At 45.0% G+C, this 27143-nt stretch overlaps 4 protein-coding genes across 4 annotated transcripts; 2 read left to right on the plus strand and 2 right to left on the minus strand.

Moving 5' to 3' along the window:
- Nucleotides 1–279: 279 nt before the first annotated feature.
- LOC128739339 (uncharacterized) lies at nt 280–14012 on the plus strand. The gene is made up of 4 exons (XM_053834818.1): nt 280–616; nt 666–1002; nt 1072–1377; nt 13895–14012. Exons 1-4 carry the CDS (start codon nt 280–282, stop codon nt 14010–14012), a joined length of 1098 nt encoding a protein of 365 aa, XP_053690793.1.
- A 179-nt stretch (nt 14013–14191) lies between these two features.
- Nucleotides 14192–15796, minus strand: LOC128742697 (probable mitochondrial glutathione transporter SLC25A40). Its single transcript, XM_053839136.1, has 2 exons — nt 15404–15796; nt 14192–15340 (listed from the first exon to the last, which is right to left on the minus strand). The coding sequence occupies exons 1-2, from the start codon at nt 15534–15536 to the stop codon at nt 14316–14318; spliced, it is 1158 nt and encodes a 385-aa protein (XP_053695111.1). The 5' UTR covers nt 15537–15796; the 3' UTR covers nt 14192–14315.
- A 7108-nt stretch (nt 15797–22904) lies between these two features.
- LOC128741885 (transmembrane protein 256 homolog) lies at nt 22905–24161 on the plus strand. Its single transcript, XM_053837987.1, has 3 exons — nt 22905–23059; nt 23552–23845; nt 23903–24161. Exons 1-3 carry the CDS (start codon nt 22979–22981, stop codon nt 24044–24046), a joined length of 519 nt encoding a protein of 172 aa, XP_053693962.1. The 5' UTR covers nt 22905–22978; the 3' UTR covers nt 24047–24161.
- Nucleotides 24118–25490, minus strand: LOC128741884 (geranylgeranyl transferase type-2 subunit beta). Its single transcript, XM_053837986.1, has 4 exons — nt 25354–25490; nt 25189–25293; nt 24767–25126; nt 24118–24710 (listed from the first exon to the last, which is right to left on the minus strand). Exons 1-4 carry the CDS (start codon nt 25354–25356, stop codon nt 24180–24182), a joined length of 999 nt encoding a protein of 332 aa, XP_053693961.1. The 5' UTR covers nt 25357–25490; the 3' UTR covers nt 24118–24179.
- Nucleotides 25491–27143: the final 1653 nt, after the last annotated feature.

Consider the following 27143-nt stretch of genomic DNA (forward strand, 5'->3'; position numbering starts at 1 on the left):
TTAAGGGCGAGCGGAAAACACCCCCAATGAATGATTAGCTTACCACTCTGTAAGTGATATTTCGTCGCTCTGTTTGCGGCTACTTCGGACTGCCAGACCGAAGGACAACGATTGCCAAATAGCGCGCGCGCAGCTTCTGCGAGCACATGCGCCAATTACAGCTTCAAAACTACTACTAAGATATTTTTTTCGAAGAAATTACCGTCCAAGATGGTTATGAATTTTGTTTTTCTTTGGTGTCAGTAATCAGTTTTGTTTTCGTTAACCTACGAAGAAGCAATGAATTGTGGCGTGCTACATTGGAGTTATCGGGATTTTCGGCTAATGCCTGAAGAACTGCGAGCATGCGGAAAGCAAGTGCTAGAAGTTTATCTAAAGGAAAATTTTATTCCCTCAATTCCGCAATGGTTTTTCGAAGAAATGATTCATCTCCGGTTCATTAGTTTGGCGGGAAATCTCCTGGCGGAAATCCCCGAGCAAATAGCGTTGTTGGTTAATTTGGAATCGCTAGATCTTTCGCAAAATGCCATCACAATGCTTCCAAATTCCTTGGGGTGCTTGCGTAATCTAACCACTTTGAAGATAAATGAAAACAAGTTGACATGTTTGCCACAAGGTAATTCTTTTGGTATGGGTGAAAAAGACACTAACAGGAATTTTTCCAGCGGTTGGAAAATTGTCCAGTCTAGAAATTTTAGATGCATCCAACAACTGTCTAGTGGAAATCCCGACGGAACTGGCGCTATGTAGCAACCTAAAAGAAATTACTCTGAATGACAATCACCACCTTATTCGGATACCTACTAAAGTTTTCACGATGCCACAACTGGTGTTTCTGTCCGCTGAAAGGTGTAATCTGCTGTCACTACCATTTATAGTGAACAGTTTCTCGCTAGAATCTGTTAAAGTGTTTAAAAACCATTCGTTGACACACTATCCATTAGTGTTGGAAAAATTTATGCAACCTAATTATGACGCACTTAACACCGTAGAACAGAAAAGGTTAGCCCCATATACTTGATATAAGTTGATTTTCTACAATGTTAACATTTCGTTTTTTTTCAACTTCAGAACTAGCAATAGTTCCAGTTACCGACGAGTTTACTGTGATTCCCTGTTGCGCCACCTAATATTCCCAGCCGAGCTGACGACGATTCTGGATCGTCGAAAATCCGGCCAAATGCCCAGCTCTCTGTTGGAAATATGTCTCCGGAGTTGCCACGGCCATACGAAAATAAACACCAACGTGCATCTGTTGGAGCACTTCCTGCCGCTGGGTTTGTGGCTACGGCTGCAGCATGGTCCGGTAGCGAACTGCGGCAGTTTACCTTGCGGAAAAACGATCTTTTCCGGGTGCGTGCTAGGATTGGTGAAAAGGTACGTTTACATTTCATTTTTAACATTTGAAACAAAGGTGTTGATAGTATCCAAACAGAAAGGGACAATGCGGAAGATTAGGTAAGGAAGGGTCTTTGAAGCAAGGCTTAAGAAGTTTTGTACCGTTTCTCTTTACCAGGAGTTTCTCCAGGAAGGCTCCAATACTTATCGGCAAAGGACATAATCCGATGTTAAATTAACCTCTCATACAGCTCGGAGAGGGCAGAGAGCAAGCTGATTGGACAATATCTCTTGGAAACAGAGGGGTTCTTCCCCGGTTTGAAAATCAGGATGACTTCTAAACTAAAGTTAAACTCCCAACGGTAACAGAAGTAAGCTCGACTTTCAGCTTGAATGCGGTTGAATTTCGTTACTCGTATTATTGTCGGCGGTGGCCAGAGATCCCAAATATATGAACTCATCAACCACTTCCAGTTCATTCCCGTCAATAATCATTGTCCGTGACTGGACGTTCATATCCCCGATGACGATCTTGAAGTCCCGTCGTGAGCAGCTGTCGTACGTTGCCCTCCAGCTGCGCATAGAACGCTTCCTTCTCGTCGTTGGGGCTAATTTCGAGTGGACAATGCATGTTTATGATGGTGTAGTTGAAAAAACGGCCTTTTATTCTCAACACGCACATCCTTTCATTGATCGCTTTCCAGTCCATTACGCGAGCCTTCATTTTGTCCAACACTACGAAGCCCGTTCCCAGCTCGTTGGTCGCTACACCGCTCTGGAAGAATTGAAGGAAGAAGGCGAAACCGCCGCTACCAATGATGATATCCGATCGCTTGTACGCCGCCCTAGTGCTGCCAGGATGAATACTAGGATGCCGCTGAAAAACAGTGCTGGCCAGTTTTACGGACTAGCCGTACAGAACAGTTTAAGCGATGGACTAAGCATTTTGAACAACTCTCGAGTTTTAAATATCGAAAACCAACAAAACTGACAACGGCTGGCGCCAACAGTTCGTCGCATTAATCGCATCAACTCGGAAGCGCCATCGCTGGATGAAATTAAAGTAGCCATCAAGTGTACACACTTAAAAAAAAGTACCGAGTTCGGTAAATTATCGTAAATTTTACCGAACTCTGAGCAGCAGAACGTTCGGTAAAAAATTTTTATGATGCCAAACATTACTAATGATCCGTAAACGTCGATTGGCGCCATCGAATTTTACCGAACGTTCGGCTGCTTAGAGTTCGGTAAAAAAAATTTAAGTGTGTATGCAATCCAAGAAAGCGCCAGAGATAGATTGCATTCCAGCCGAGATGCTCAATGTTAATCCATCTTTATCAGCACAGTTGATGCATCAGCTGTAGCAGCATATGGGGAACCGCAACTTTTCCGGTGGACTGAATACAAAGCACATTGGTAAAAGTCCCTAAAAAGGAAAACCCAACTGAATGCGGTAACGGGTGTGGCATCACGTTGTTCTGTATTACTCTGTAAGGTAATCCTCAGCGGCATCCAATCAACGTTACTCTCCGGCTGCAGCAAGATGGATTCCATGCTGGTCGATCATGTGTAGACCATACAACAACGCTCCGCCTTATATCGAAGCAGGACAATGAATTCCAGGACTCTCATCTACTTGTGCTCGTTGACTTTGAAAAAGCATTTGACCGACTCAACCACGAAAACATTTGCGGCGCACTTAGAGGCGCGTAGAGGAGTTCCAGGAGCTAGTCCATCTCTTCGAGACTCAGTACGAAACGTTTTCGTGCAAACTGGCGTGTAATGGTTACTGCTGGTGTGGGATAAGGCTGCACATTATTACTGCTTCGTTATGGATGAGTAGCCAAATGATCTAAATGACATTGTCCTGCTCGCACACCGCCGAAACGATATGCAGATCCAGTTAGATCACTTATCTTGGTAGCCAGACAACGCCCGATAGTGGTACCAAAACTGATATAGCCACACGAAGCAGGAAGGCCAGGCGTGTCTTTGCAAGCCTGCAAAACATCTGGCGCTCAAACTAGCTCACTCCACATACTAAAACTCGAACATTTTTCATACCCATACGGGACAACTAGATTTCAACGAAGAACTCCGCCGTCAATGTCTTCAACGGGCAATAGCAACAGAAATTAGATACTATAGGTGGTAAGGGCACCCAACAGAAGAGGATAGGTGGAAGTAGAGCGAACGAGATTTTTTTTAACGAGTAGGGAAATCTGCTATCAGACACCTGAGAAGACAACTCAGGGAGTGGGTTTGGTATCCCGACCCCCCTACTGGGGCGTGAGGATCCAGACCCACTAAAACCCTACTCGAGTCTCCAGCCTCAATCCCCCCTGGAACCACCTTATCGGTATTACTTCAGGGAGGGGCTTTTGTGCTTAACGCACACTCTTAGATACCAGTAATTATCTAAGTAACTATGGTAATTAGGCTGTTTATTCGCCGTTGATCGGCTTTCCAGCGGTTTTGTAGCTCAAGTACGATCTGGGTAGCAGCCGCAGTGACCGCACCCCAGACGTCCGAGCTAGAACACATCCTTTGGACTAAGTTATCCGGAGTAGTGTGCTGTTCGCTAACTGCCATCATGTAGCTTCTCACGCCCGCGAAACGAGGGCATATGAAGAAAGCATGTTCTGCAGTTTCCTCAACGTCCGCGCATTCCGGACACTCGGGGGACTCCGCATGCCCAAACTTGTGCAGATACTGTCTAAAACAACCATGCCCTGACAGAATCTGTGTCAGGTGGAAGTTGACTTCGCCATGGCGCCTGTTGACCCATCCGGATAGTTCCGGGATAAGTCGATGTGTCCACCGGCCTTTTGTTGAATCAGACCATGCCCGCTGCCATGTGATCATCGAGGCCGATCTTGTGGTACTCCGTATGCCTCTAGTTCCATGTTGGTTGAAGCACTCTACGTCCTCGCTGATGATGATACCAATAGGCATCATACCCGCTAAGACGCAGATTGCGTCATGTGAAACTGTGCGGTACGCACTCGCCACTCTTAAGCACATGAGACGATAGGTGCTTTCCAGCTTGGCTAGATAGCTTTTGGTACCTAACGCCGATGACCACATCGGCCCGCCATACCTGAGTATGGACTGGACCACGTTGGCCAAAAGCCTTCGCTTGCTGCCATATATACCGCAGAGCTATTAGACATCATACGAGACAATGCCGAAATAGCTGTGGAGGCCTTCTTGCAGGAATAGTCGACATAGCTCCCGAACTTGAGCTTGTCGTCGACCATTACTCCAAGGAGTTTTAATGACCGCGTTGACGAAAGAGTGCAGTCCCCGACGCTGATATTTGCTTGCTGCACCGAATTGCGGTTGTTCACCACGATAACCTCCATTTTATGATGCGCTAGCTCCAGTTTCCTGGATCGCATCCAATCTTCAACCATGCTTATAGAGTGGGCAGCCGTCAACTCAACCTCTCTGATAGATTCACCATAGACTTCCAAGGTGATGTCATCCGCAAAGCCGACAATCACCACCCCTACCGGGAACTTTAGCTTCAACACCTCGTCATACATGACGTTCCACAACACCGGGCCCAGTATGGAACCTTGCGGAACCCCTGAGGTGATTGGAACGCATTTCTGATCCTCCTCCGTGTTGTAGCATAGCACACGATTCTGGAAATAATTTTCCAGAATTCTGTACAGCGACACCGGCACTTGGACGCTCTGAAGCGAGCTGGCTATGGAGTCCCAGCTAGCGGTATTAAACGCATTTCTCACGTCGAGCGTGACAACTGCGCAATAACGAATACCTGTCCTCTTGGGCTGGATTGCCACCTCAGCTGTCTTAGTGACAGACAAGATGGCATCCACCGTAGATTTGCCTTTTCGGAAGCCGAATTGGTTCCTTGACAGACCGTCTATACCCTCCGTGTACTGTACGAGTCTGTTAAGGATAACCCTCTCCAGCACCTTGCCGGCAGTATCGAGTAGACAGATCGGCCTATATGACGCGGGGACACCCGGAGGTTTTCCCGGCTTCGGCAATAAGACCAGGTTCTGTCGCTTCCATCTGTCCGGGAAGTGTCCAGCTTCCAGACATCTACTCATTACTGCCCCGAATAATTCGGGAGCCTCCAGAATAGCCAGAATTCGGGATTCCGTCTGGTCCCGGTGCCTTGCTCACCTTTAGGGATTTAGCGATATCGATGAGTTCCTCGTTCGTAACCGTCACTTCCTCCCCGACCTCCAAACCGCCGTCGCCCACGTTACTTTGGATGTTCGGCTGGGAGGCCGACCATCCTACGCTATGGTCTGAGATACTGGAACGTCGGCAGTGGGACGACTCAGCGGCCTGGGGCCAGGGCCTTGGCTCGTGGCGCGGAAAGAGGCCCTCGATGATCCGCTCCAGCATCTCTGGTGATTAGTCAGTGGGCGCCATCACGCCCTTGGTCTTTTCCATTACGACCCTGTAAGCATCACCCCACGGGTTCGCATTGGCACTAGCACATAACCTTTCAAAGCAGTCTCGTTTACTAGCTTTTATCCCGCTCTTAAGCGCTGCGCGTGCAACAACGAGTGCTACTCGACATTCAGCCCTGCTTTCATCCGAACGAGCTCTTTGCATAATTCTCCTCGCACGAAAGCACGCTCCGCGGAGTTCCGCAATTTCATCTGTCCACCAGTAAGCCGGTGACCTGCCATACCTAGGACGACCTTTCCTAGGCATGGTAGCGTCACATGCTCGCGACAGTACCTCAACCAAATGATCGGCGTTCGGATCGGGCATACCGCGATCACCGCACTCTCTCCGGATCGCTTCCACAAATACTTCGGGATCGAAGTATGATGTCTTCCATCCACGGGTGGTTGGAGTGTTGGCCCTACTCGCCGCCTGCCGCCTCGTTATCTGACCGACACCATAGCGGACCGCCTGGTGGTCACTGTGAGTATAGCCATTATCTACCCGCCAGTCTCCTATCAGACCAGGACTGCCGAAAGTCACGTCGATGATAGACTCCGCACCGTTCCTGCTGAAGGTACTTGTGGGTCCGAAATGATGGCAACGTCCGTTGCCGACTCGGAAACTGCTTGGTGTAACAGCTGTTGAGCCGTGCTGCAGTGGTTCAGGTTGAGTTGTGTCACTTGCACTATGATCGTGGCTTGGTCGCCGGCACACCAGCTGGGCACCTTGGACCTCCCGTTACGTGCTTTGCGTCCCTTTTACCGGTACAGACCAAGCACTGGGGAGGCTCCGCGCAGTCCCTTGCTTTATGGCCAGCACTGCCACATCTCCTGTACAATTGGCTCCTATCTGGCCCTTTGCAGTTCCAGGCCTTATGCCCGTGCTCGAAGCATCGGAAGCAAGCCTCCGATTGCTTCAGCACGCTTAGTGGGCATACCGACCACCCCACTTTTAGCCTAGCAGCTTTCAGGGCTTCGTTTCCGTCCGCCAGCGGAAGTCGTATGGTGGCTAGCTGGGTCCCGACAGGACCCTTACGCAGGCGAACCGCCTCGGTTGCCACCACCACTCCACTTTGCTCTTTGAGGGCCTGTACGACCTCACACACATCGGTGATCTCATCCAGGTTTTTAAGCTGGAGAGTCATTTCTGGTGTGAGAGCACGTACCTGCACTCCCTCCCCGAGCACTCCTTCCGCTATCGATTTGTATGCGGAACTTTTCTTGGTGGCGTCCTTCTTCAACTCAAGGATCATTTCGCCCGTGCGTGAGCGGCGGATGCTCCGCACGTCCGCGCCCAGGTCCTTGAGTAGGGCATCTCCTCGCATGGCCTTCAGAACCTCCGAGTATTTCGACCCGTCGGTTTTCAGGATAAGAGCGTCGCCCTTCTTCGCTCGCTTCCCTGTCGGTTTAGGTGAAGCTTTCTTTTTGGTGGAGCTTCCTCTTTTCTTCCGCTTGGCCGTGACCTCGATCCACGGGCCACCCGTCTTGGTGTTTCCCGCTGCTTGGTCGGTTGGCTCCACCAACTCGCTAGCCTGAGGGCTTTTACCGATCAGGCGTTTTTTTTTGGTCCACCAGGGGTGCCATCCCCCGGGGACTGTCTCAGACGCTTAGCAGATGCCTTACCGCTGTTGGTAGCGCTCTCCGTGGATTCCAGGACCACGTTGCGACACGCCGTCAACGAGCAGGCATCCGTTTGTACCGACTTCGACGCCTTCACGGTCTTCACCTCTCCTACATGCGCCACTAGGTCGTTGTGCACTTTGGTCGCAGCACACAAGGTTCTCCGAAGCATGAGCAAGCTCTGCTTCAATTCCTTGGAGAAATTGCCGCGACCTGACGTGAACTCGATGATTAAATCGAGCTGCTGTGACGCGGCTACCACTTTGGGTAGTTCCTCTCTATTCTTTCCCATCGCCTTGATTAGCGATGGGCCGTTCATCGCTGTGTCTGGCGTGGCAGGCGTATCGCTGCCCTTGCCACACACACTAGCACTTCGGGTTGCATCCTTCTCCACCCTTGGTGGAGAACGCTGAATGCCTCCCCTCGCGAACGGGTTTTCCACCGTATCTGCACTTGCTGTAAATTTGTTTAAAAGACTCATTCTGATTCTAAAGGGTCCCCCTTCAAGCCGCTATCCAAACCCATTTGAAGTAGTCGCTTTAATGATCCCATGGCGATCTATGGAACAGGGAGAACCATGCGAGGGTTGGGGCAGCGCCTTATGGGCAACTGCACCTCAGAGCCAGATCGGCGTAAATCAGTCGTGTTGTATATCGTTCCCAAATCATGTCCAATAACATAGCCGCCAGTTTACCGAAGTTGAAACCTTACTGGCATCGGCCCCAATGGGTCCCAACGGACCGTTCAGACACCTGGTAGACCAGAAGTTTAAGGTCTAGGTGTCCCTCTCTCCCTGCCTGTTTACAACCACGGGTCCAACCAGAGGGGAGTTTCTGGTTTTTCCCGGGACTTGGTTGTATTACCAGCTGGCACCACGAGGAGGTGGGGATAAGAGTTGCTATAACTGAAAGTGGTCAGGTTACACTGTTATAGCCATTCACCAGCCGAGCGAACGAGATCTGCAGAGAAGCACTCGACTGGAATCCGCAAGGGCAACAAAGAAGAGACAAACCCAGAGGCTCATAACGACGCAGCTGAGCCAATGCTATCCGGGCTGTTGGTGTTGACTGTAAACCTGTTCTGGTGACAGGTGCAAACCATAGCGGGTAATCGTCAGCAGTGGAGATTTATGGAGATTTGTTCTGCCGAACCGGTGGACATGGACTAATATGTAAGTAAGTAAGTACAAATATTCCAGAAATGGGTCACTCTCGAGCCCCTTCGAATCACGTAGAGAATTGTGACAAGGGAATGGACAGTTCTGTATGTTATTCAACATCGCTATTCGGTGTGATTCGGCGAGCGTATATTGAAACGAGTGGAACGATCCTCAGCAAAAAGTAGCCCACTCCTAGCCTCCGTACACGATTTTGACTTCATTACTAGAATCCTTAGGACTGCGATATATGATAGGAAGAGGTTCCAGAGCAAGCAACGATGGCGATAAACTGGAGGATCTGGAGTGTAAACTACTTGAAGAAATTCTTATCGTACATCTGGCAAAAGTCGCAAAGCTACGGTAGGCTGGACACGTCGCAATACGATGCCGGATGATTGTGCATTGTAATGTGTTCTCACCAGACGCCACAATAGATCAAAATAATGGCTTTGGGGGTAAGTCCCCAACACGGGAAAAAAATCAGAAAGGTTGTGTTCTAAACACGAACATGTAGTTGGCGTAGAACTAACGTGGGGCTGGCTCACGCGAAGACACCATGAGTATTAAAGAAAACTTTTTACACCATATTGATCTATGTGTAGCGTAAAATAGCGTAAGGTAAGAAAAAACAAATAGCATGATAATAATATTATCTTGCTTACTAAATTGTATCGTATTTTTGGTAGGCGAGCTATTTGGTGATGTCAAAAGCGAATATTTTTACTAATGCCTAAACCGGAGTATTTCAGAGTAGAAATCTCTCTCACGCATCCACCTTTTAACAAGATTCAAGGGAAAAACTGAAGTCTTCAAAATTATATGTTATTGATATTAACAAGAGGACAGGCATTAATAAGATAGTCTATAACCGCAAATGTCGCTTGTTTACAGTATTGTGTAGCAAGCAAAACGCCTGAGCCTCTCATTTGGCTTCGAAGTCCGGCATTGGTTTAACAAAGCCGGACGTCGCATGTTCGAATCTTGACTGGAATAGGCAGTAAGAGTAAGATTGTCGCACTAGTCCTTCAATTGTCTTGTACTCTTACAGCTGGTTGCGAAGTCTGTCGTATAAAAACAGAAGGTCAAAATTCTAAATCGGAATGTAGCACTTATGCTTTACTGTGCCTTATAGATCGGAAGTGAGGCTTATACAATACATTTCCAAACGATAATATCCAATTTTAGATTACAGTGGAAAGTTGCAGTGATCATCTCGGAAGTCGAGCAGCGAATGAATGACGGTAAGAGCCAGTTTCTTTTTTATCTCATTTCAATAATTTTTACATGTTAAAACGGCGGAGCCACACCACTGCTGCAAGTTTATTTTGCTTCTTTGTCTTGATGTCTTGAAATAATAGCACCCACATGCTCACTGTATTCAATGATCCGTGCCTGGGAAGCAAGACCATCAGACGGAAAATGTATGGAAAAAAGTTAGTTGAAAGTTTTCGTTAATTTTCACAATCTTTCCAAGAAAGCCATACAATTGCTGCATCTTTAATGAATCGAATGGTATACGAACCATCAAAATCCATTTTTATTTGGATGAGCTATATAGCATTCAAAATCTTTCATTCTTTCGTGACGCTGGCTTGAGTCCAAATTTTGGATTGACCGATTTACGATTTGCGGGTCTCGAGAGACTCTCAACAAATTGGTGAAGAGTAACCTTAGGACCGAGTACAATGGAGACAAATTCTTGATACAACACGAGCCACCCCGGCTCCAAGCTGCCAGAGAAAAAAATGTTCTTGAAAGGAACTCTAAATGGTTTTCCTCGGATTCCTAAATTGTTCTCTCTTTAAAGGATCAAACTTGTTGGAGACGTGGACATCCCTACATCGTTACTGTCGGAGACGTCGACATTCGTAACATCGTTACGGCCAAGCTCTCTGGTCACAGTGACAGCTGTCATCAGTTGATGCTCGCCAGTGCTGACAACAGGACGTTCATATTCCTGTTCCGTTTTACAGAATGAATGAGACATATTTGTATCTCGTTATTGTCCAATAAAGTTAAGTTTTAATTTGTTTAATGTACGGGTCGTGTTCATATTCATCATTTTGGTCACCTCCGAACGCGAACCGTAACAGTGGCGACGCGAACGTAACAGTGGCGATGCACATCGTAACAGTGGCGACGAGTAGTGAAACGAGGAATTTACTCATCAGTCAAAATTCCCTCACCCACGTGGACAATTAAGCGGGTTCATCAGGACATAACCCCAAACAGCAGCAGCAACCACCGGAATTTACTCATCAGTCAAAATTCCCTCACCTACGTGGACAATTAAGCGGGTTCATCAGGACATAACCCCAAACAGCAGCAGCAACCACCGGGAGTCACTCAGCAGCAAGGCCTATTTCAAGCAACAGTAGGTCAAAAGCATCCCACAATGCAGCAGAATGGTGCAATTCCACCCGGACAGCCATCTCCAGATGCACCGGTTGCCCAGTTCTTCCAGCAAATGATGCAGCAACAGCAGATCTTCATGCAACAGCAGCAGCAGCAGCTAATGCACCAGCAGCAGGAATTCTTCAGAAAGGTTATGTCATCCATAACTGTCCAGGTCCCATCAAATCCGGAAATAATTCTCAATTCACTGGCGAATAACATGAAGGAATTCCACTACTGTCCAGAGCACAACAACAATACCCTGGAACATTTTTCGGAAGACTGCCAACGGTTGATGTGTTCAAAACGGGACACGGCAATGATAGAATCAACACCGACGTCAACAGTTCAGTATATCGGTCGGAAACAGCAGTTCTCAAATCGTCCGTCAAAACCTTCAGTAAATTCTGGCAGCAGTGCCGAAAACATACCAGCTACGCCTTGTTGGTATTGCGGCGCAATGCACTTCGTCAAAGATTGCAGCTACAAAAGTCACGAATGCGAAGAATGCGGTATCATCGGGCACCGTGAAGGTTATTGTTCTAGTGTAAAACAAAATCGGAAAGCAACTCACCGTAAACGCCAGCAGCCAGAGAGGTACGAGACAAAAGCAGTAAATCTATCATTGAATGCAGCAAACAATAGGCGCCGGTACGTACAGTCGCAGCTCAACGGTGTGGAAGTGCAGCTTCAGTTGGACACTGGGTCCGACATCAGTATTGTTTCAAAACAAACGTGGGAGAGAATAGGCAGACCACCAACATCACCTGCTAGAAAAAAAGTAACGACAGCAACAGGAGATCCCTTGCCGTTCCTGTTCAAATTTGAGTGTGATATCTGCATTAATAATATTCATCAGCAAGGACAGTTTTATGTTGTGAAGAAACAAATTCATCTTCTTGGCAATGATTTACTCGATGCGTTCTCGTTATGGACAGAACCAATCAGTGAATATTGCAACAACATTGTTAGCCAAACACGGCATACTCAACAGTTCTACCCCAGAAAAAAAGTCACCAGCAGAAATCATATCCAGAACCAGTTTGGAAAAGCTTCGTCCATCATTAATAATCGAAAAAGTGACACTGGAGTAAATCGTCAGTACAGTAGAGGTGATTATGTGTACACTAAAATTTTTATCAAAAATCAATGGCACTGGACATCAGGCAAAATTTTGGAACGTGTTGGTCATGTAATGTATGTTTTGGTAAACGATCGCAAGCTGGTACGGTCTCACATAAATCAAATTCGAGATTGTAACACACACAGTAAGCCAGTATCAAAGAAACTTAAGCAGCTACCGCTCAGTATCCTGCTAGATGTTTGGAATACCAGCATTCCCGCTAGTGTCAATTCGTCAGCACAGTCAACATCAGTAAGCTTGCAGTCATCAAAAGCGCATGCAGAGGCACCGGTTGTTCCAGCGTTATCAACATGATCTTCGTCATCAAGTTCGTCATCCGACTTCATGTCTGCAACCGAAAATGAATCAGCTGTTCAGGTTCCTCGCCGCTCTTCCCGTACACGAAGGGCTTCGCAACGGTTCAACCCTTACCAGCTGAATTAGAGGGGAGATGTTGGAGACGTGGACATCCCTACATCGTTACTGTCGGAGACGTCGACATTCGTAACATCGTTACGGCCAAGCTCTCTGGTCACAGTGACAGCTGTCATCAGTTGATGCTCGCCAGTGCTGACAACAGGACGTTCATATTCCTGTTCCGTTTTACAGAATGAATGAGACATATTTGTATCTCGTTATTGTCCAATAAAGTTAAGTTTTAATTTGTTTAATGTACGGGTCGTGTTCATATTCATCATTTTGGTCACCTCCGAACGCGAACCGTAACAGTGGCGACGCGAACGTAACAGTGGCGACGCGAACCGTAACAAAACTCTATACCAAAAATTATATGTCTGTCGTCTAATAAGTTTCAACTTTCTCAGATATTGAGGCGCTGTATTGGGTACTGTCTAAGACCTCCTGTTTAATGGTGTTTACAAAAGTGGGGTCGTTCCCTACATCGATTACATTGACATCGTTGGCTTAAGGTATTCAAATCGGTACTCACCCTCTGTTGTTAGTGTTCTGGTTGCCCCATGATATTGCAGTCTATCACAAAAATCGCGGTGGGGGAATTCTGTAAAGGAAAAGAAAAATATTCCTTATTTCTCGGAAGTGCAGGGTTAGGCTTGGACTGTGGACAATATATTCACTTACCATGGGTGCCAAACAACGCAAGCACTTTGATCATCATTGATCATTGCTTTTGGATCACAGCAGCAGTCAGCCGTGCTTTGGTAAATCACCGACATAACACATTAGTAACTAAATGTACGCTTGACTTAGTGGACGTTTACCTAGATCTTGTAAAGGATGGTCATTTTCGGGCAGGATTTTCGTGTTTGGCCTGATTCATTGCTGGATCAAGGGTTAACAAAGGGCTGTCAGTAGCATTTTCGCTACTAATTGCTCTCATCGTCAAGCTTTAGGCGACAGACGACAAAAATCAAGCCGTTTACGGTTTGGGTTTACGTAGAACCCCGGGGAATTTCTCGAATTAAAAATAGCTAGGACCTAAAGCGGCCATCATGCAGTTGCCTGCTGTCGAGGTTGTAATCCTCCTCAAATTGTAGATCCATATTATACTCTTCCAATGGAAGCCCGCAGGCTTCGTTCGTCTCAAGGAAATTGACTAGAGCCTATCAAGCATTCATCCATAGGAGGATTTTTCGACAATCTCTGCGGAAAAGACTTAGCGAGCAGCGCCAGTTTCAATTTTTCTGTAACTTGTTCGATCTTCTCCCAGAATCAGCACGATACACGAGGCCCATCGACTGACATGTCATTGACCATAGGCTATAAAATCAGCATTATGTCACGAAGTCGTTAATTTCATACTCATATTACAATGTAATGTAATGATTCCTTTGTACATTTCAGGCGAAAGCATGCACGACCGGTGGGATTCAGCATCCTTTTCTGTTCGAAACTTTGCGCAGATCTTTGGTTCCAGTACAACTGCGATATCTATGAAGAACTTAGTTGGACTACTGCATAAATATTGATAGACCTGCGAAAGTACGGGCAATAAACGTAGAACAAAACTACTCTCTCGTTTCTATTCTGACTAAAATCCTCCGACTTTGGTAGTAATTAACATTGGAAACTAAAACATGGAATTTAACAAACTGAAAAATCGAAATCTAGAACCAAAAATCAATTAATACACTAGTTTATACAACATACTGTTCGACAGAATCATCAAACGCTTAATTTATTACAACAAAATACGTAAAGTTCAGCTCGCTTCGCGTGCTCTCCTACTAGCAGTGAGATTTTTCACAGTTAACGCGCACACAGATCAACAGCCCACCGTTGTCGAGGACGCCCTTTTCGGTTTACCAACGGGCAGCCCCGTTGCCGCGGCTTCACGCTGCTGCTTTGCCAGATATCGGGTCACATTGTAGTTATAGAAGAAATTTTTACCGTACTCGAACGATGCGATCATTATCGCGCAAGCCGGAGCTACTTTCAACAGCCGAGGCGCTAAACCAGCAAACAGACCTTTGATCCCATTGCTGATGTAGATTTTTCGCATCGTTCCGAATGTTCCCGTGCTTTTGGCTGACTTTTTGCGCTCACCATTTTCTGCGTAGATAAACTTTTCCCCAAACTCGATCTGCTGGTGAGTTTTTACCACATCGAACGGAACGGTGAGAAAAGCTGCCACACTGCCGGCAATCGCTCCGCCCATGAAACTGAAACCGAACGTGGGCTGGGTTACGTTGCTGCGCTTTTTGATGGTTTCGTACGTTGTCCAGTAGATTCCACTGAACGGTACGTCCCGCAAGATGGTGGGAAAGAAACCCTTCCACAAGCCTGTGATGCCTTGGATTTTCAACATGCTTCGAAAGGCGCGTCCAACCTCGCTGTAACTAAGCTTTTCCGATTGCATCTTTGTGCGAATGAGTTCCAGTGGGTTTACGATGGTAACGGCCAGTACCCGAGCAGAGCTACCGGCCAACAGTGGAAGCCAGAGGGGCAGTTCGGCATTCGGGCCCTTTCGTTTGAGCCAAAATTCTTTCAGTCGAAGGCGAAACTGCTCGTAAGCAACGAAATAGATTACGGTTGTGGGAAGCGCAAGCACCAGCGTCGGACTGAGACCGGACCAGAGCGCTGGTACTCCCTCGTAACGACTGATCTTCACAAATGCATCGATCGTGCCGTTGAAATGAAGTGCCGGTTTGGACATAGCGGAAATCGTTCCGTTCGGTCCGCAGGGACACAGATGGTCCATCAATCCGTTGCAGTACAGATAGCATTTGTTTGACAGCATCATTTTCTGCTGGGTTTGTAGGCGAGTTTTAACCACATCCAAAGGGGTCACTGAAATTTTCCGAATGTGTTAAAAAGAAAGTAACAGACTGGTGATTTTCCAATAAAACTTACTGAACAGTGATGTGACCAAGGCTCCACTGCATGACGACAGTACCTGTTGATAAGGACGGATACGGAAGCGACTGTCGTCCATGTCGGCATCAATCACTGAAGCGAGCTCCGCTCGCGAACCGGTGGAGGACATACTGTTGATGGCTTATAATGCTTATAATTAATCTATTATTTACCAGACGAACGAAGATAAAACTGAGAAAATATCGTGATGCTAGAAACTGTCTGTCATCGCGATGTTTCCTTCACTGTCGTATATTACTGGCCGAGTGTTGCTAAGTAGCAATCAAGACCAACACGAAGTAACTAATAGATAGCAATCAATCCGATAATACTCTTATCACTGTCCGTGGTGCCGAAAACAACGTCCGATGGATGATATGGATATGGAAAATGCGCTTCGCAATTACGAAATTTTACCGGATAGCCGAATGTCCCGGAGCAAAACAACAGTCGATGAAAAACAAGAGAGGCACGTCGCACGTCGTTAATAAAAATCGCGACTAACATATCGAAAGGCCGTAACAATCAGCATTCGATGAAACCAAGGATGAAACGATCAACGCAAATGAAAAAGAACCAAAAGAACGAATTAATTAAAATTGGCCTTGCCAGCGTTGCTGATATTGTTCAGCGTTTTGCGTGAGAAAAAAAGAAAGGTAAGTATTTTTGCTTTTGTCAACACTCACGCGTTGACAGTTCGGCACGAGATTTCCTGTAAGTGCGAGCAGCCTACGAAATCTCTTTCAACGCTGGCAAGGCCAATAGGACCTCGCTTAGCATCCATAAGGTCATCCAATCAACAGAAAGTTTGAATAATATTCAAAAAAGGAACTTGAGGGTTGATTTCAAACTGCGTTCCGCGGAACTTTCATTAGCTTAGCTTAGCCGAGATAGACTGCCTGTAGTTGCACTCCGTGCTTGACCGAACCAGTATCTTATCTTCTTCTGTTGGGTACTCTCACCACTGCGTCCATTATTTTGAACTATTGTGGTATGCCCCATTGTTTCTTTTGCTGTACGCTTCAGGCTTACCTATCACTTATTGAAGAAGTGGTAGGCTGGTAGCTGGAGCGAGACAGGTGCCAATCAGGGATGACTTGGTTTATAAACCTTATAGTCCTGATCGGCGACGCAAACCAGATCTCCCTAGGCTCTAGTAGGGCCTTTTTGAGATACTGCAGTCTGCGTCCTATTAGTGCTCCACAATTGCAGAGTGAGTGTTCCGAGGTTTCGCTCTCGGTATTGCAGAGGCGACAAATATCATCTTGCACGAAACTGAGATTCCGAAGATGATATTTACTCGGGCAATGTCCTGTCACCAGACCGGTAAACGTGCTGAGGTCTCTCTTATTGAGACTCAGCAGCTTCTGAGTAACCTTAATACTAGGCATTATAAATTTCTTTGATTGTTTGAGCGACTGTACAGCCATCCAATTGGCCATAATCATTCGGCTCTCCCATTGTTTCAACCCACTCTTCATCACACAGTCCGAGATACCGCAGAATGGATCCGGACCTGTGAATGGAGAGTTAGAACCACATTTGGCTAGTTCGTCTGCGACTTCATTTCCATCTATTCCGCAATGACCAGGGACCCAGTACAGGTTTACCGAGTTTACCTGGCTCAGTTGCCGTAAGAGACAAATGCAATCCCAGACAAGTTTTGAGAAACACTTAAAAGCTTTAAGCGCTTTTAGTGCCGCTTGACTGTCAGAGAAAATGCAGATATTGGCATGTCTGTATTTCCTTTTGAGACAGACGTTTGCACATTCTATTATAGCTGCTATCTCAGCCTGGAAAACTGTTGGCCAATCTCCCATTGCTATAGATATTCTAGTTCTGGGGCCGTACACTCCAGCACCCGTTTTGACTCCCACCTTTGATCCGTCGGTATAGAACTTGATTGAACCACTGCGGACGCTAGGTCCCCCCTCGTCCCAGACCGAACGTGATGGTTCGTTCACCGTGTATGGGATGTCGTAGTTGGTTCTAGCTTCCATCCAATCACTGTTCATTTCCGCAAGGCCAACAGGTAGAAGTTTCAGGATACTCAAGTGTCCGATTTTATCCCCGTCGAGTATTGTTTTCCATCGTTTAAGTGTTAGGGCGCTTTTCTTAGCCTCTAACTGAACGTGTTGATTCAGAGGTAGCAGGTGGAGAATAGCTTCTAGAGCCTTCGAAGGTGTGCTTTTCATTGCTCCGGTTATGGCCATGCATGCTAATCGTTGAAGTTTGTTTAACTTTTTAATAGCCGTGGCTTCTGAAGTTTTTGGCCACCATACCAACGAAGCATAAGCTATCCTAGGTCTCACAATGGCGTTGTAGACCCACAACACCATTTTTGGTTTGAGGCCCCATGTTTTTCCCACCATTTTCGAACATACCCATAGGGCAGTGTTTGCCTTGCTGATTATTGAATCTAAGTGTGCGTTCCAAGATAATTTAGCGTCTAGATTACTCCCAGATATTCAACTGAGACGCTACATTTAATTTCTTCTTTCCCAAGGTGCAGAGACTGTAACTTCAGTTTTCTCTTCCTAGTGAAAGGAACAATGGTTGTTTTTGAAGGATTAATGCCCAGGCCTTCTTTACTACACCAAGATAGTGTAAGGTTTAAGGCCCTTTACTAAATCATCAGCAAAGCCCACAACTTCGAAACCTTTTGCCTCTAAGCTTCTCAGAAGATCATCAACTACTAATGACCAAAGAAGGGGTGAAAGAACCCCTCCTTGTGGGCAACCTTTGGTTGCAGTCACCGTTGTTGAGAGCCCTCCTAGCTCCGAGGTGATTTGCCTATGTGTGAGCATACTGTGTATCCATTCGACTATACAGTTATCAAACTGTCTTTTCTTCATCGCATTTACCATTGATAAATGAGAAGCATTATCAAACGCCCCTTCGATGTCGAGAAACGCGCCTAATGCTGTTTCTTTCGTTGAAAGAGACTTTTCAATTTTCGTCACGAGCGTGTGTAGTGCTGTGATTGTAGATTTCCCAGCTTGGTAAGCAAACTGGTGTTTCGATAATGGATATCTGATCATGTATTCAGACTTAATGTATTCATATAATACCTTCTCAATAATTTTCAACAATACTGATGATAAACTAATTGGTCTGAAGGCTTTTGGATGTGATTTGTCACGTTTTCCTGGTTTTGGTATAAATACAACTTTTACCAATCCCCATGTAGACGGAATATGATTTAGTATCAGACTTGCCTTAAAAATCTCGATTAGAAGATGGAATTAGCGCTGATTCTTTATTTTGAATCTGCGCTGGGAAAATCCCATCTGCACCTGCCGATTTAAAAGGTTGAAAGGATCTCACTGCGTTTTCCACAGGGGGCTGATATGACGTCACATTTTCGTTGCTCACATGAAAAAGGCGGCAAACGTAAAGCGATTTCACAAAACGAATTTAACTAACCATTTTCACAGCTTCTTTTGTTTCGCATCAATTGCCTGCCTGGCATCAGCCATGTGATGCTAAAACCTTGGCTAAAATCAAACTAAAACTAACAAAATTTAACAATTTACACATCCGACTCGGTTGTCAGCTTGAGCCCATCTATGAAGCTGTCAGCTTGGGCCCGCTCTATGTTGGCTACGTTTTTTTTGTACAGGTTGGTATTGGAAGTGTCATTCCCGTGGTTTTCCATCCTAGCCCTAGTGAAAGCCATCCCTGCGACTCTGGTTGCAATCTCTTTTGTTCTCTCAGATCCCGAAGAGTTTCTTTGAGAACATCCTATGTCACAATCAGAGTCCGTCATCTTTCTTGAGAGTACCGAGTCCGTTCGAATGATCCTTAGCAAGAGTCTTGTTAAGTCTTGCCACAATTGGAGTACTTTCAATGCTTTCACAATTGTGTACCCAAGATTTCCTTTTTGATCGTCTTAGTTCTTTGCTATATTCGGTTAGAGCTCTCCTATATTGAGTCCAGTCCGAAGTAATCTTTGCTCTATTGAACAGTTTTCGCGCCATTTTGCGAAGCCGTTCGAGCCTTCTGTTCCACCAGGGAACATTCCTAGTTGAAGTAACCCTTTTAAGTGGACAATTACCGAACCAGTAAGATTGCATAAATAATGGAATGTCCGGACCATGGAAGATAGAAAATTTGCTCAACAATTCAGGCTAAAACGGTCTATTTTGGGTTCTGGAGAGAAGCATTTTTCGTATTTACGCCGCTGGTAGCAGCCTTATAGCACCATAAATACAAAAGACATACCAATGCTTACTTCAGCAATATTGTAGATAATAATTAATTCTACAAATACACCATACATCACATTTTCAAATTCTGCTTGGCTGAGGTGCAGTAATCAAAAGAATAAAATCGAAGGGAAAAGAGCGTGCCAAGCCTGGTAGTGGAGAAATTCATATGGGTCATTCCACGCGAAGTGGTCCGAGCCCCGTGTCCTTCACGAATTTGAACCAAATTTCGCCACCAGATTGTTCGTTTTCGGTCAGAAAGCAAAAAACGAAAATTTGGTGCTGATCGGACATTCCCTCGATTAATGGGAGCACCTCCATTTTTAAGGAAAATACGAGGACGCTTCCTCATTAGCCTTTAGCATTAGCATTAGCCAGAAAACTACACGCAAATGTTGACCAAATTCAAAGCTTATTTCCAACAAAGATAAGTTTATCGTTTCGATAAGAAAGTGTTCGAAAGATCGAAATATCTCATTTGGCAGGCTATCGGCACCCGTGCCAAGCGAAATGAAATTTTCATCACAAACGGTAGATACCGTCAGTAGCGAAATTTACAAGACTGAATGTCTGCAAAATCTGGTGTGAGGCTAATTTGGTGAATTTTGTCGCCAAGACCGAACTAACCTGATCCTGAACTGCGTTTGATTGAAACCTATTGGACCATGTGCCATGATGAAACTAATAAAATGCAAAGAACATATTAGGGAAGTGGAACAAAATGAAAAAAACGTACCGGTAAACTCTTAAGGCCCCGACACAATGCATATACGGATTTTACTACGTTGCGGCAATTTGACAGTTTTTCCATGGGTTTTTCTGTCAAATTTCCGCAACGTAGTAAAACCCGTATGCATTGTGTCTGCGCCTTTAAAGACGACGTTAAGCGGAAGTGTCGAGTAGGTATTTCACCAAACAGCCTCTAATAATTGAACCAATTTACATGCCTAGTTGAGCCTAGTACACGCATAAAACAGTGTCCTGCATATTTGGGTTTGATCTGATCAATACGGAATTGATCCTGGAATTGATAGTAAATTTTCTGTGCTGGAGTATACGCCCTTTCCAATTTGCGGATATTCGACGTTTTGACATGTTGCTTGAGATTTGTACCGTAATAAAGCATTGCACGCAGATGTTAGTGCGTTTTTTTCCTCCCAGATTTGACAGTGTTGTAGGGTTTGTTTTGATTACTTATTCGCAAGTCCCAGAAGCAAAAAACTGCAAAAAGGACAAAAATATATGTTGTACAGAACTGCTATCATTTTCCTGCTTCGGATATGAGGTATTTCCGGTTTCCGCAAACAAGTGGTACGAATTACAAGTAACAAACCCACTAGCAATAAAATTAGGTTACAAAGGGAATCAAAACAAAACACACAAAAACGTCAAACCAAAGTTGAGGTTAGGCCGACTTTTCCGAAGCAGGAAAATGATAACAGTTCTGTACAACATATATTTTTGCCCTTGTTGCAGTTTTTTGCTTCTGGGTCTTGCGAATAAGTAATCAAAACAAACCCCACAACACTGTCAAACCTGGAAAGAAAAACTACAAGGTATACAGCCCTAAGGGTTGTACGAAATGGTGACGTAGGACTGTGTCATATAATACTCATTATAAATGCCGTTGCTTTCGCCACCAATAGCCGTCGATGGTAAATACTGACCGTCCGTCAGTGCGATTGTGCGATGAATGAGCAGACGGCGAACCAAGAGTACCATTTTATAGTCACTGGCACTGCCGCTGCTGCTTGTAAGCTAGTGTAGGTGGTGGGGGAAACCAGATCAATTGCTGCTGCTGCTCGAATGATTATCCGACGCTGAATGAGCAAGCATTTTCCATGGAACGTTGGAACGTTAACCATTTAGAAAAGTGTAGAAAAATCTTTTCATTCTTCAATTACTATAGTTCTTATAAGAACTGTTTAAGACCACAATGGCCTGCTGCTGAATTTGCTGCCCGTCAGTCGATCCGTTTCCATTTGCTGTTGGTTTGCGAAAATAACCGCTAAAATGCCATTGGGTGCCTCGAATTGTCATCGAAAATGACATTAGATGCCGCAAAGGTCCTTGGATTTGCCTCCAATAGCCGCCAAAATGCTATCGTTGTTACCTCCCGATTGCTATCGTTGTTGGCTCCGATCGCTGGTGTTTGCCGCCAAATGCCGTTGCTTTCGCCACCAATAGCCGTCGATGGTAAATAATGACCGTCCGTCAGTGCGATTGTGCGATGAATGAGCAGACGGCGAACCAAGAGTACCATTTTATAGTCACTGGCACTGCCGCTGCTGCTTGTAAGCTAGTGTAGGTGGTGGAGGAAACCATATCGGCTGCTGCTGCTTAAATGATTGTCCGACACTGATTGAGCAAGCTATCGAACAATTTCGCATGTCTGCGATGGGGATAATGCAAAATGTAATGTTAAGTACATCGTGTGGGATTCACGTTGGCCATTGCCCTCTGATTCCGCTTGTCTTTGGGACCGGTGTTGCCGTCAATAGCCATCGATGTTGCCGATTGGATTGGAAAAGGGGTGTGGCTTACAAAGTGGTCTCAAGGTTATCATTTGGATCCAAATCCTTTGGTGTATCTAATTGTCGTCCGTGCCTGTGAAGCTAGACGATAACAAGGGAAATGTATGGAAAAATTCGACCTTGAATCTTTACACACATTTTCACTATTTAGCGTATAAAAAATTATTATTAGTATGTCACTATAAAATTGCTGGACATTTTATCTATCCAACGACATATTAACTGTTATGTTTCGTTCAGTAGTATATAGTAGCTATTAGCGTTTGAAATATTTCATTCAAACGTTACACTTCTATTTCTCGTTTTTACAAAGTGCTACCCAGTCCCAGTATAGTATGTAAACAAAGACGTAGTCCTACGTCAAAAAAACGCACTGACACTGACATCTGCGTGCAATGCTTTGACCACTTTGACCATCACTTTGACTTCTTTGGCTCCTTTCAAGGGGTTTCCAGCAAGGCGTTTCAGTGCGTAGTAACCAGAGATTACTTTTGTAATCATTTATGAATTAATGCAATTTTTATGAAACATTCATATTTTTAATTTTTAGAAATTTTATGTCTAACTTTTGTTTTTGATTTATATCCTGAATTGATGCGGTAAAGATCTCATGTTCGGTTTTCGAACATGAGATCTTTACCGCATCAATTTTTTTGTCGCCTTATAATCTTTACCTTAATATCTGGCAACTCTGTAGCGCTTGCTGTGGTTGCTGTGTTTCTTTCGCCTCTGGCTCTGTCTGTCCTGTTTTTCAGATTATCTCTACTTTGTACTTTGCAAGCGGTAATCAGTCGTATTTTGTGAAAGAAAATCGTTTGCATTTTCTGAAAATGGGTGTACACGACGCCATGAACTACGTCCTTTTTAACAATCCAATCGCCAGCAATGTCTGGTGGTATTTATCATCAAATGTGAGTACAATTATTCCATTAAAAATCCATCGTAGTTATTTAATTGGCTTCTCCATTTGTTTTGAAAAAAAAATTAAAAATTTCGGTGACATTGCAAATATTGCAACGATTGCATCTAAACACTTGATAACAATCTAAATTACATATGCGTTGTGAGTTAAAGTGACGATAGTAAATTGGTCAAAAGCTTACTTTTTCTGTTTTCGTGATTGAAAATTTTCATTGATTTCATCATCTCACTACACTTTTCTAAATTTCTCAAAAACTCATTTTTTTTCAAAATGGCTCAATTCTACGTTCTTGGACCTACAACTTTGTTCGAAATCTATGCCTTAACCCAGGGTATTTGCGACGATTTATATTAACAAATCAAATTGAACAAACATTTTTAAACCTATATGCCTATGTTTAAATGGTTTAAATCATGTATTTAATAATAAGAGTTACATACTAAAGGTTCTATTTTACGCTCTTTCTACACCAACAATACAGAAATCGAAGACGGGAGCTATTGTCCAGCAGGCGGCCAATCAAAGTACTAAGGTCGTAGCGGAAAGCCTCCCGCCAATATGGAAACTACTTGGCGCTAATCGGCACATTCTCAAGCTAGCCGGCTTAAGTGGTGCAACGGCTGTGATGCTTGGAGCTTACGGAGCTCATCATCACTTCAGTGGAAGTGATGAAAAGGAGCGTGATCCAAAAACGATTTTCGAAATGACCAACAGGTATCATTTTATGCACTCGTTAGCCCTGCTAGCGGCTCCCCTTGCTCGAAAACCATATCTGGTAGGATTTACTCATTCAATAATAGGTGTCGATTACTAAAATAAATTTTCCTTACAGACGACGTTACTGCTAACATCGGGAATGGCCGTCTTTTGCGGCACTTGCTATTACATTTCGTTCACAAATGACCGCCGAGTTGGCAAATTCACACCCGTTGGCGGGTTTCTGCTGATTTTTGGATGGCTGTCTTTCATCCTCTAGATGTCAGTAAAAACAACATTGAACGTTAATTTATACTCATGGCTTTAAAGTAGTTGAATAAAACTACAGAAAATGGTTGAATATATGTATCTACGTAAACAAAAAACAAATGCATGTTTCACTCCTTCCGACCTCAAGGAACGACAACCTTCGGATCGACATTGCATCGATCGATAACGTATTGCGGCATACAGAATGTAGGATTTACCTTGCGTAGTCGGTTGTCACCCAGCAGGGACAGAGCTCCCAGGCCGAAGAGCGTGTGAAAAATATCCGGCATGTTCCCTGTGCGATCGGAAAAACCTCCCGTTTCCGCATCCTGACACGACAGGATAAACTTCTGCAGCTTCTCGGAACTGATCCAGTGCAACCGGCCCATTATGGTCAGCGATGCCAGCACCCACCAGGAGTAGCACACATCCGGTAGTTTTTCGGGTCTCCCGTTCAATCCACCGCTGGGAAGCTGTCGCTCGCAGAGCCACCAGGCTAACTTTTCACAGTCTAATCTATGCAGCTGATCGGTAATGGACAAAAAACCAACGCAACAGTAGATCAAACCGGCGTGACTTTCGGCGCTTGGCTTCGAACCAAAGCCCCCATCGGAATTACAACAGGACATGACAAAGTTGACGGCCTTTTCCAGGTCGATCACATTCATTTTGTTCTGCAAGAAGAATACAACTTATTTTGTAATACTATCCAATCGTTCCTTCCACTTACAATCAATTTAAGGATAGCAACGGCACAAAATGAGAATCTTGTGTCCACTTCGCCCCACTTGTCCCCGAAGAAGCTTCCATCCAATTGCTGTAACGAACTAACGTATCGTGCTACCGCCTCCGTATCTATTTCCTCCAGACAATCGTAGATGCACAGAATTTGCACTGCACTGAGCGTGTACAGAATGTGAGGATCATGACCGTCACACGCGGCGATCCCGCCGCTCACCGGGCACTGACACTTTCGTATGAACTCCAATATCTCCTGCTTGTTCAGCCGGTCTAGCTTGTACATCAGATCCAGCCCGGTAACGCCCCAGTAGATCCCGGACATTCGCAGAAATTCCGTCATGCAGTATTCCTGCGGTATTCGGAATGAGTTAAAATAGATGAAAAGTTTCACAATGCTGTGGATAGGCTTACGTAGTCATTTTTATCGTTGCCATGGTTAGCGATGTACTCTACGTGCTTGTCGAACAGCAGCTCTCGAGGTTCATCACCGATTGATACATCATTTGTTACAAATGCCTGCAGGCAGATAGATATTGTCATAGATGGTCGTCTAATAAATCAGGTTACTTCACTTACCATGCTGTGTCTGTTGTTAAAAATACTTTCACTTATTCCAAAACTCACTTACGAAAAACTTTACTCTTAGGTATTTCGATGACGAATATATGGGACTAGCTAGCAAGCGATCTGCGATACAATTTTTTTTTTTATTAAAATGACCGTCAAAACAAAACACAAGTCAAACTAATCACAGAACCAGAGATGCCAGATTTTCCGGGAAATTTCAGTCGCAATTCGTTCCGGTTGGTTTTTTAGATTACGGTACTTAAAACCTTATTTGTACAAAAATCAGGAAAATTTTGCAAGCCTTAAGAGGTTCAAAACATAGTTTAAACATATGTAGTTTGAATTCTGAACAGTAAGAATTTGGAAACCTAAACAAATTTAATGTCTTCACATTTGGCATTCTTGCAACAACCCACCAAAAGCACCAAAGGGTGGTGATCAATGAATGAATATACAGGTGAGGAGGAAAACAGTTAAATTTGGTGGAGAGAGGAATTTGAATTTGATATTCGAAGCACTTCGAAGAGTTCAAAAACAGACACAGATGAAGCCAGCAGTCGTAGCCGAAATAACGTATCTATCGCGACTAATAATGGAATTTAACCAACGAAATACTTCGACCATATCGTCATCGAGGGCCGGTTTTTCTCGAACATCACCAACGTACACTCTCAACGGCATGCGGATATCGACTTGGATCATTAAATACCTAGTAGCAGTACATCTGCGCCCAAAATAATCGACGGTTTATACCTCGTGACAAAGTCGCCCTTCTCGGTTAAACATTCGGCAGTTAGACAACCCGCGAGTTGCCGAAAACTACGCGCGCGTACTGGATGAAGCTGTGTCTTCCTCTGTGGAGCTAGATGCTTCGACCCTTGAAAACGGATGGAGTATGATACGCTCGGCCGTCAACGAGGCTGCAACCGCAGTGCTAGGTGAGGAAACCTCGAGCACACGAAATGATTGGTTTGATGGGGAATGCCAACTAGCGATAGAAAGAAAAAAAGAGCTTGAAAAACTATCTAAGCATATCCACGAGATAGAATTTGGCAAAGTGTCTACGAGCGCGGAATACGTTGACCACGATCTTGAGGAGTAAAAAGCGCCAGAAGGAGGACAGAGATCGTGAGGAGCTGAAACAGCTATTCCGGGTTTAAATGACACGCGTAAGTTTTACGAGAAGGTGAACCAAACTCGCAAGGGCTACACACCTAAACCTGACATGTGTAGGGTCGAGAGAGGGGATCTAATCACGAACGAGCGCGAAGTGGAAGCAGTTCTCAACGGCGATATAACATAAGGAGACGCAACGGGAGTGCCTACAAACGACAACAGCGTGCCGGCTCCCGATTTCGAAGAGATCCGGCGAGAAATTCGTCAGCAACGGCGCTTCACTGAATAATTTTAAGAATTTGGGAGGAGGAGAAACTACCAGAGGAGTGGATGGAAGGTGTAGTCTGTCCCATCTACAAAACGGGCGACCGGCTAGATTGATGTAACTAGCGCAGGATTACGCTGGTCAACGCTGCCTACAAGGTGCTCTGTCAGATTTTGTTTTGTCGTCTATCTATTAAGAGAATTCGTAGGGCAGTATCAGGTGGGCTTCCCCATGAAGCCCGTGCTATTACGGATAAAATTTTTACTCTCCATTAAATCCTCCAGAAACGTCGAGAGTACAACGTGTCCACGCATCATATTTTCGTGGATTTCAGACATTCTCGAGTCCTTTCGAATCGCTCAGAGGGTTGCGACAAGGGGATGAACTGTCCTGTATGTTATTCAATATCGCTATTGAA

This window comes from Sabethes cyaneus, chromosome 3 (genome assembly GCF_943734655.1).
Source record: "Sabethes cyaneus chromosome 3, idSabCyanKW18_F2, whole genome shotgun sequence".
NCBI classification, from domain to species: Eukaryota; Metazoa; Arthropoda; class Insecta; order Diptera; family Culicidae; genus Sabethes; species Sabethes cyaneus.